Genomic DNA, 10735 nt, shown 5'->3' on the forward strand with positions numbered 1-10735 from the left:
AGGGTAGCATCCACATGAACGGAGAAGTGTTTAGAACAACAAGTTCTCAGTCTCACTTTAGAATTAGATGTTCATCCATGTTTCTCAAATGTCAAATTTTGAAGTTGGTCCAAATGTCAAATGTCATAGTGTTTAAGGTTAAGCGTAGACATTAATTCCAATTCTTTAAGGTTAGGCATTAACTCCAAATGTATATCTGTTAATGTGGAGCGGTACCATAGTATATCTAATACTGTGGGGCGGTACCATAGTATATCTGATACTGTGGGGCGGTACCATAGTATATCTGATACTGTGGGGCGGTACCATAGTATATCTGTTAATGTGGAGCGGTAGCATAGTATATCTGATACTGTGGGGCGGTATCATAGTATATATGTTACTGTGGAGTGGTATCATAGTATATATGGGTTAAGGTTTGGGATAGACTTAAAATGAAAATCTCAAAGCCAACTTTGCTGGATTTGAACCAGCAACCTTTGGCACCAGAAGCAGAAAACCTTACCAAAGAGTCTGCCACTGGTGCCAAAAGTTGCATGTTGGAATCCAGCTAAATTGTTTCTGATATTTTGTTTTAAGCCTATTCCAAACGTTAACCATTTAGAGTTAATGCCTAACCTTAAGATTTCAGAGTTAATGGAACCATTGGCACCAGAGGCAGTTGCTTACGCCCATCTGCCATCCTGTTCACAACACCCTAGCAGAACCGAAACCAACTTGAAGGTAACAGCTCACTGTTGCCCCTCGTGGTCGGTTTCCACGTCATCTCCCGACGTCCTCAGACATGGGTTGACGCCGAATACTGACTTGTATCACAGGTGACCTGGCTGGTTTAGAAACATTTTATTCTGTAGTAAGCATCCATCCACATGGGGGTGCTATGATGTGTTTACGGGCTCACCAATGACTGATACAAACAGAAGAAGACAATACGGAGGGTTTGTTTTGTTTGTGGCTAGTGGCTACCATTTTTCCTCATGGAAGAAGCCATACCACAGACAAAAGGGGTTAGTTATTAGTATATTTGGCCACACTAGCTTAATACCCAGCTTTCAGTCGTCTGAAAATGTGTACATTACAGATGTTGCGCGTGTTCTTAAATGAGCGTTTAACGGCGGCTGCTGTGGAGATTTTCGGGGCAGTTGAGAAAACGGTAGCCGAGTACCAGGAGGAGAATGATAATCTGCGTAGACTGCTGCGGATAACCCCGGACATAAACCTATGTAGAAAAGGTTCGTATGTAGATCTACAAATATCTAGCTACAATCATGTTTTATTAACAGCTAAGTTGTTTAGGCTAACAGGGATCACCATTTTATATATGTAAAAAAAAATACCGTGCATGTTGAAGTTTCACGAACATCTTATTGAAATAGAATATAGGTATGCACACTCAGGCATGTCTAAAAGCTGTGTGTATATCTATCTATATACAGTACCAGTCAAGTTTGAACACACCTACTCATTCAATGGTTTTACTGTATGTTTACTATTTTCTACATTGTAGAATAATAGTGAAGACGTCAAAACTATGAAACTGTCTTGAAGGAGTTCCCACATATGCTGGGCACTTGTTGGCTGCTTTTTCTTCAATCTGGGCGGCAGATAGCATAGTAGTTAGAGTGTTGGACTAGTAACCGGAAGGTTGCAAGATCAAATCCCTGAGCTGACAAGCTGTCGTGCTGCCCCTGAACAAGGCAGTTAACCCACTGTTCCTAGGCCGTCATTGAAAATAAGAATTTGTTTTTAACTGACTTGCCTAGTTTAATAAAGGTAAAATAAAAATCTGCAGGCCAACTCATCCCAAACCATCTCAATTGGGCTGAGGTCGGGGGATTGTGGAGGCCAGGTCATCTGATGCAGCACTCCATCACTCTCCTTCTTGGTCAAATTGCCCTTTGATAGCCTGGAGGGGTGTTCGGTCATTGTCCTGTTGAAAAACAAATGATAGTCCCACTAAGTGCAAACCAGATGGGATGGCGTATCTATTCAGAATGCTGTGGTAGCCATGCTGGTTAAGTGTGCCTTGAATTCTAAATAAATCACAGTGTCACCAGCAAAGCACCATCACACCTCCTCCATGCTTCATGGTGGGAACCACACTGTGCGTCTCACAAAGACACGGCGGTTGGAACCAAAAGTCTCAAATTTGTACCAAAGGACAGATTTCCACCGGTCTAATGTCCATTGCTCATGTTTCTTGGCCCAAGCAAGTCTCTTCTTCTTATTGGTGTCCTTTAGTAGTGGTTTCTTTGCAGCAATTTGACCATGAAGGCCTGATTCACGCAGTCTCCTCTGAACAGTTGATGTTGAGATATGTCTGTTACTTGAACTCTGAAGCATTTATTTGGGCTGCAATTTCTGAGGATGGTAACTCTAATGAATTTATCCTCTGCAGCAGAGGTAACTCTGGGTCTTCCTTTCCTGTGGCGGTCCTCATGAGAGCCAGTTTCATCATGGCACTTGAAAAAACTTTAAAAGTTCTTAATGTTCCATATTGACCGACCTTCATGTCTGAAAGTAGTTATGGACTGTCGTTTCTCTTTGCTTATTTGACCTGTTCTTGCCATAATATGGACTTGGTCTTTTACCAAATAGGGCTATCTTCTGTATACCACCTCTACCTTGTTACAACACAACTGATTGGCTCAAATGCATTAAGAAGGAAAGAAATTCCACAAATGAACTTTTAACAAGGCACACCTGTTAATTGAAATGCATTCCAGAAGAATCTCAAATATAAAATATTTTGATTTGTTTAACTTTTTCAGTTACATGATTCCATATGTGTTATTTCATAGTTTTGTCTTCACTATTATTCTACAATGTAGAAAATGGTCAAAATAAAAACTATGGAATGAGTCGTTGTGTCCAAACTTTTGACTGGTACTGTATATCATAGAGATGAAGTGTCATTTTTATTTATGTGGTATAGATAACCTCTGCTCCTCCTCACCTTCCCTCCAGAGTCCCTTCAGTTATCTGTTGCTGTCTCTGAAGATGAGGTTCCCCCTGGGCAGCAGCGCTGTGAGCAGGAGTGGAGACCCAGTCTGCAGCAGGAGGACCTAGAACCCACACAGATTAAAGAGGAACAGGAGGAACTCTGGACCTGTCAGGAAGAAGATATCAGTGTGTTCAAATTACCTCGTGTGAAAAGTAAATGTGATCAGGAAAACCCACAGTCCTTTACTCTTCCCCAAACCCAGACAGTGGAGATCATAGACAGTAACTCTGAACCAGTGGATCTCCCACATTTTGTCACTGTTACCCACCTAGAGGGTCTGGACATTCCATGTGACCCTCCAGATAATCAAAACTATAGCCACAGCTCATCTGTAAGCGGTGACCCAGTAGGACTTAGGCTGCTGTCACCATTCCATCACAGCCCACCACTGGATCCCAACCTATCAATGGGGGAACACTGTTCCAAACCGAGCACCACGTCTAGAAAAATTCACTGCTGCTCTGACTGTGGTGAAACGTTTGCTCTGAAAGCTGACCTGCTGGAGCATGTGACTCTCACCAAGAAGAGACCCAGCGAATGCCACCTCTGCAAAAAACACTACAACTCCACCTGTAAATTAAAGGCCCATATCAGATTCTGTCATGTGGAGAGACCCTGCACCTGCCCCTTTTGTGGAAAGACCTTCAAACTCAAAGGACATCTGTCCAGACATATGAGGATTCACACAGGAGAGAAACCATTTGGCTGTGGTGACTGTGGGAAGAGCTTCATTCAGAAGGGGGACCTAAGGAGGCATGTACTGACTCACACAGGAGAGAAACCTTTTAGCTGTAGAGACTGTGGGAAAAGCTTCAATCGGAAGGGGAACCTAACTGAACATTTACGGACTTGCACATAGAGTTACACAGGAAAGAAAGTTCCCAAAGAACAAATAAATTAGGACAAAGACGTCTTGTCAGATGGACAATCACTCTTTGGAAAAGCAAAGCAACTCTGGATCATTCATTCTGTGGGTTTCAGATAAATCGATGTCATGAATTTACTTTTGCAAAACATTCTATGTAAAAGTTTGATTTGATCCAACAGCAGAGTAATTCAATTCATGGTCTGCTGTTCAACGTCTCTTGATGTTTTCACGTCATTATAGACAGGAATTCCTGGTCGTTAGTTTTGGAACGTCTCGAGAATAGTCCAAGAAATTGTCCTTGCATTCGTCAGATCAGTTTATAGATTAGAAAAATTATCTATGGTCAAATGTGGTTCCCCTCATGGTTATGAGTAGGATTTGTGGAGCCAGTGGAGGGTAAACTGATCCTAGACCTTTATGGCACGGGATCAGTCAGTTCCTCTTGAACCACTAAATCACCAAACATAGCACAAGTCTGCTAAATTGCATTTAGATGTTTGGAAAAGACAAAGGGAGAACTAGTGAGACTATCTGCACATTGGAACGGGAACATTATCCTCCAGCCCAGGGAAAAACCTCTCAAACCTAGTCTCAGGTATGACTGTCTGGCAAGCAAGACTACCAAAGACCAAAAACATTCTGGGCTCCTGAGTGGCGCAGCATTTCAGTGCAAGCGGCGTCACTACAGTCCCTGGTTCGAATCTAGGCTGTATCACATCCAGCTGTGATTGGGAGTCCCATAGGGCGGTGCACAATTGGCCCAGCGTCGTCCGGTTTTGGCCAGGGTAGGCCGTCATTGTAAATAAGAATTTGTTCTTAACAATGTCTATATAAAGCATTATCCCCCTCTTGCCATTTCTTGAATGTAAATCTAAGTAATGTAACAAGAGCGTAACTAATTCAATCCGTTGCATGGAAGATCTGTGCTATAGCGCGATTCCCGATTAAGCTGACATATGCAGCATTGACCATGAATGCAGTCTCCGCAGAGCTTCTGCATTTGGAAAGGAGAGCTGACTTCTTTCTACTTGCTATGGTCAACACCATGGGAGGGCAGCAGGCCACCGTTTTAATAGGTAATGAGTTGGAAGTGTTAATAATGAAAAAACAATTTATTGCTAAAGAAAATCATTTTATTTTCTCAAAATAAAATGCATCGAAACATTGACAAACATTAGTCCTTCACAAAGTCACAGAACCTCAAGGAATTATTACGCATTTAAACAAGCTGCCGTAATTTGGACTCCACAATGTCAACCTCATTTCAACAAAAATATTGACATTAATTACAAGGGGGTGTCAATTTTAAAGTAAATGACAGTACTTTACAAAAAGGGGTTCGATTCCACATCTTTCAGTACTAGTGATTCCCAGACATGCTCCATTGGGTGAGAGTTCTGTAACTTGCATGATATTGTAATTTGCTACAGTGTAATTTCTACACCAGCTAGACGTGAATGTTTGATATGTTTGTAGATCGTTTGATCAGTTACAAAATGTACCAAGCGTGTTCATGGAAGCACTGGCACTGAACACAGTCTATTCACTTCATATCCCCTGATAACTATTGAAAAGATCTTTAGGAAATGCAGGCAAAACATCATACAAAAGGTCTACAAGTATAGTGCCCACAGTAGTTCAACTGTCACATCTTGGGGGAATTTAAATAAACCATTACATCTAACCATTTACAACCATTAACCTTCATTCTCAAACAATATCTGCTTTAAATCTATAAATAATGTCACCTATTTTTCATCTACCATACTTTAAAATATTCTCTACAGTACAAAATGAAAATCCAGTGGGTTCCCTTCATTGCAATAAGTGGTCTCAGAGTCTCCCCCTTTCAGTAATAATACACTAACAGTATACAAAACACTACAGTGAGGAGACATTTAAAATACACAAGATAAAGTCCAGCTTTGACCAATGCATTGTGCGCGTCCCTTTGGGATTTTGGAGTACAAATGGCAGAGCCCTCAAATTGGAATGTACCAAACTGCCTTAGAAAATGGCAGCCACTTGGCTACACATGGAAACGGCTTGAAAAAGACACTGGAGAATCTAGCTACCATTTATATAAAAAGGGCCCTTACTTGCTGTGCCTATGGTGGAAAAGGGCTTGATTTCCAGATACATATAGTATCTACTAGCCCTGGCCTCACAGCAGTGTGGTTGTATCAACTGTCGAGTCCATCACTATGGTATGTGAAAGAGTATGTCTCAGCATTCACAGAACTTCATCCCAAACCCTGTTGGGACAACCACCTGTTTCTGTCCATCCAGGGTCATTGCCCCACACAGTGGACTGTCCTTAGGGCTCAAAGTTCAACCACAATTACAAATCCTGTTGGATTTGTTTCTGCTGAATAGATGACACTCCTGTTGGAAAAATCTACTTCAGTGAGGCTCAATGCAAGGTCACATTTGAACACGAAGTACCCTAATAGTGAAGACAGTGTTTGACTCACGTACCTTCAGTTTGAAACCTGATCTGACATGGAGCAATAAATCAAACTATTTTCAAAGGCTCTATAATCTATATTACATTTAAGTCATTTAGCAGACGCTCTTATCCAGAGCGACTTACAGTAGTCAATACATACATTGCATTTTTTATTTTCATATTGTTTTTGTACTGGCCCCCTATGGGAATTGAACCCACAACTCTGGTGTTGCACACACCATGCTCTACCAACTGAGCCACAGGGAAGGCTTAATGGACATACTCATTTACTATATTCACAATCCACTGAGGTAATTCAAATTGTTTTCTTCATATGCAGTACCTTTCCATCCATCCAGACACGCACATAACATACATGTCCACATCCACAAGGTTAACTCTGTACCACCATCAGTCAAATATAGTCCATGACTAACACCCCAAAAACCCATGACTGGTCCCAAATCTGTTTGTGTCGTCTTGGCAACTCTTATGGTCTTCGTCACACCAAACTACCATAGGAGTTGGGCAGATGGTCGGCACAAACAGATCTGGGACCAGGCTAGGACCCAGCAGCCTCACAGAAGAACCGGTTATATCCCGGTAATCTACTCAATAGAGTCTTTGTGTTTTCGGAGACTCTGACCCTCTTCAATTACCTATTCATTCCTCCATTACCTCATATCAATGTCATGACCACTCCCACCCCCATTATGACATCATCTGTAACCACAGAAACAAGACCAAACATGAGGAAAACCACCCAGGATACGGGGCCAAGTCTTCAGAACAAAGACATGAGACGGTGCTTCTGAAAATAAACAAAAATAAACCGATATCAGAGTCAGCAGTAGCATGCAACAGAAACAACAGCCCTTCATTTTATTAGCACCCAGGTGGATGTCACTAAGCTGGATCACAAAATAGATCCTGCTTAGTGAAATACCACCCTGAAAAATGGTGGCATTCAGAGTCGATAAATAACCTTATTCTAACACACACGGCCAACCAGTGTTTTACCTCAGCTGGTGGAAGGCCTCTGGTTTGATGTCAGAGAAACAGTTACTTGGCCCATAGAAGTAGAATCCCTAGATAGGATAAAGGCCCTCAGCAATTTGAATAGGGATCCCATGACCATTCTAGGGATTCTATGATTTGTTGCTCTAGAGTAAATCAAAAATGGTTTGAAGCACAAAGCAAAGCAGGCATTGAGTGAGTGACAGGTTCAGGGTCATCATTATAGGATGCTGGTCTAGTCAAGTGCAGTTTGTCATCAGTAATTCAGACCAATAGTCAGTTAAACATCTATACTAATCAACATCTTCAGTGGAAACTAAACCACCTAGGGCCCCCACCTGAACATATTGCGTGTGTGATGAATCCAGTCGTTTTGGTTTCAGTAAAATGGACCATGGCTAACAAGTTGTCACTATTCTACCCAAATAGCTGGTCCAGAAGCTTCAGTCAACCAGCCTAATCAAGGTAGTAGCCTTCTGGGACTGTTAGTGTGTAACCTAACATGATTGTTTTGGCATGAGAGAGGTGTAAAATTCCAGTGTGAGTCAGTCTGTGATTGATATGACTGTGGTGTCAGTGTCCTTTGCCACCCATTCAAAAGGTATCATGTTTGAGGACACAGTGGTATAAGTTCAGTGTATCAAACAGTAGTGTTGTATTTGCAGTGGTGTTGAATGGCAAGGAGAGGTAAGAGGTGGTGTTGTGTACAGCAGTGATGTGACTGACAGACCTTGAATAACATTGTGTGCGACCATTAGTGGTGAGTCTTCACTGTGTGTACACACACACACACCTCAGTGGTGGGTCTCAAGCTCCACCACTGTCCACTCGCCCTGGGGGGACTGGCCGGGGGCCTCCGGGGAGAAGCTGCTGACCGACGTGACCGTGGCTGAGGGAGGGGTGAGGGGGGGCAGCAGGTTGGGCCACAGGCTGGCCTCCAGGGGGCTCAAGGTGCCTCCTCTGCCCCCGGGCAGCAAGAGCAGGGAGGAGCAGCCGTCGCCCGTCAGCAGCAGGGTCTGGTTGATCAGCTGCTGGACAATGTCAACTTTCTTCCCCCAGTCCAGGTCCAGGGGAGGGGGACATTCTGGGGAGACATCCCGGGACTCTTCCTGCTCGGGGGAGTCTGGAGAGGGACTGAGAGTGGAAGTGGAGTTGCTATCGGCTTCGTCCAATACCTCTCGACGGTCGCTGTTACTGTCATCCTCTTTCTCCAGCAGGGCTTCTTCACGTTGTTTGAGCTGGACATTAACCTCAATTTCCTTCCCCTCTTCATCACTCTCCAGGGCTTCATAAATGGTATGGAGACCAGAGGAAGGCGAAAGCAGCACTGTTGCCTGAACTTTTTTGGGCTGTTGTTGCGGTGACATCTGCTGTGCCTGCTCCTCCAGCTCCTGCTGCCACTGCATGATCTGCTGTCTCTGCTCCACCTCCTCCCTCCTCAGCGTCTCCTCCTCCTGCGGCGCCTCCTTTTTCTTAATTTCCTTCTCCTGCTCGCTCTTCTTCCTCGCCTCTTCATCGTTTTCTTCTTTGGGTTTTCCCTGCTGTTCTCTGCATTGCTGCAGCTCTAGTAGTTGTTGCTGGTGCCGTTCCAGTCTGCGGAGCTGGGGGCTGGCCTGCAGGCAAGGGCTCCGGGGGGGCAGGTCAGCACAGGTCAGCCTGGGTGGGGTCAAGAGGTCACAGTGGGGGTTGGGGTGGTGGTCACGGCGGTAGTGTGGCTGGGGGAGCGCGTTGAGCCCTGCGAGGAAGAAGTGGAGATCACCCGGTGGGAAGCGTGTGTTAGAAAGAGAGAAAGACGGACAAGTGAGTGGGAGCAGTGCAGGTCAGAGCAGAGAACCGAGACTCTGGGTATTGTAGTCTACCAAGGAGACGTTAGTGGGAGGAGTTTAAGACTGAGTGATGTAGTGTCCTGGTATTCTACACCCAGTAAAAATGTAGCTCGAGAGATTGTAATTTGTGTTTGTGGCTTGAAAAGTGATTTATTGTGCATCATCACAGGCAACTTACAACTATTATATTGTACAGGTAACTGCCAAAATAAAGGAAACACCAATGTCTTAATAGGGTGTTGAGCCAGAACAGCTTCAATGCAACTTGGCATGCGACACCATTCTTCAACGAGAAATACAATTTTTGGTGTTTTGTTGATGGCGGTGGAAAATCTCAGGTGCCGCTCCAGAATCTCCCATAAGTGTTCAACTGGGTTGAGATCTGGTGACAGACTGCCATGGCGTTGACATTTTCATGCTCATCAAACCATTCAGTGACCACTCGTGTCCTGTGGGGGGGGGCAGTGCCCTCCTATGGGGGCATAGCCATGGTAGCCATGGTAGCCAAAATAAATGGACAACCCAGCATATTTAAACATGGCCTAAGCATGATGGGATGTTAATTGTTTAATTAACTCAGGAACCACACCTGTGTGGAAGCACCTGCTTTAATATACTTTGCAACCCTCATTTACTCAAGTGTTTCCATTATTTTGGCATTTACCTGTAGATTTTCATACATTTCTGGCATAGGGGCTGTTTGAACACCAAATTGACAATTGTAGCTGGGCCTAATGGTTTAGGATAGCCAAAGTGTGTCAATATTTGACTACTGAACCCAGGAACTACCGCCTCACTCACATGATATCATCGGCAAGATGTGCAACATTGACAGCCTGAAAAGCAAAGCGTGTAAAAAGAGGTGGGGACAGGGGTGAAGTGAAACAGGAGAAATGGTGACAGAAATGGTGACAGCAGGGAGATGGTGAGAGGGGCGGGGCATTGGCTGGGGGAGGTTAAAGCAGAGAGCAAAATATAGCAATCCATTTCGTTAACCTTTTCAAAATATGACTTCTCAAACAAAATATGCTGATAGTATTTTTTTGGTGCAAAAGTTGTGCAATAAAAGCGGCTTCCTGTATATGCAGTAACTACCAACGATAGTCTTGTGAAATAAAAAGATAGAGAAAAGCTTGTGAGCAACCAACCATTTCCTTCAGTCCCTGTGGGGAGCTGGTGAGTAAGTGAAACATGCAAGACAAGACCTTTCAACCATGCATCAATACATAGACAGCAGCACCACATGTGAACTGGACTGCATCTGAAATGCCACCATATTGCCTATATAGTACACTACTTTTGACCAGGGCCCGTGCATTATTTAGGGAATAGGGTGCCATTTCGGACCAAGCCCTCAAACCAAACCCAATGAGTGTCAGTCAGTGACATGCAAACAAGGCGTCCCAAGGGTAAAGTAGTTAAACAGTGCGGTTAAATGGTGTGCGGTGGACATGCACTTGTAGATATAACAGATATCTCAAACAATGCAGAGGCCAGGCAGAACGGAAACGAAAAGGCAACACACATTACTGGAAGATAAACACTGGTGGGTATCCTCTACTGTTTGGATG

The 10735-nt window shown here is 43.9% G+C and overlaps 2 protein-coding genes across 4 annotated transcripts in view; one reads left to right on the top strand and one right to left on the bottom strand.

Moving 5' to 3' along the window:
• The first annotated feature begins 894 nt into the window (after positions 1 to 894).
• On the top strand, positions 895 to 5961 carry LOC106564901 (zinc finger protein 787-like). Its single transcript, XM_014131396.2, has 2 exons — positions 895 to 1232; positions 2968 to 5961. The coding sequence occupies exons 1-2, from the start codon at positions 1067 to 1069 to the stop codon at positions 3861 to 3863; spliced, it is 1062 nt and encodes a 353-aa protein (XP_013986871.1). The 5' UTR covers positions 895 to 1066; the 3' UTR covers positions 3864 to 5961.
• Positions 4966 to 10735, bottom strand: part of prr36a (proline rich 36a) — a 46501-nt gene continuing 40731 nt past the window's right edge. The window contains exons 6-7 of one of the 3 annotated variants that reach the window (XR_006757977.1): positions 8069 to 9073; positions 4966 to 7132 (exon numbers count right to left, since the gene is read on the bottom strand). Coding sequence is in view for 2 of the 3 variants with exons in the window: in XM_014131394.2 (XP_013986869.2) it covers positions 8133 to 9073 (941 nt within the window). In the remaining variant the exon portion in view is untranslated. Of the gene's footprint in view, positions 9074 to 10735 lie in introns of all 3 variants that reach the window. The other 2 variants (XM_014131394.2, XM_045691270.1) reach the window with 2 other exon arrangements.

This window comes from Salmo salar, chromosome ssa12 (genome assembly GCF_905237065.1).
Source record: "Salmo salar chromosome ssa12, Ssal_v3.1, whole genome shotgun sequence".
Lineage (NCBI taxonomy): Eukaryota > Metazoa > Chordata > Actinopteri > Salmoniformes > Salmonidae > Salmo > Salmo salar.

What these genes read in the sequence shown, in the direction of transcription:
- LOC106564901 (XM_014131396.2), top strand. Translation starts at nt 1,067, where the DNA reads ATGTGTACATTACAGATGTTGCGCGTGTTCTTAAATGAGCGTTTAACG. An exon ending in CATAAACCTATGTAGAAAAG is followed by an intron (nt 1,233 to 2,967) that starts GTTCGTATGTAG and finishes CCTTCCCTCCAG; the next exon opens with AGTCCCTTCAGTTATCTGTT.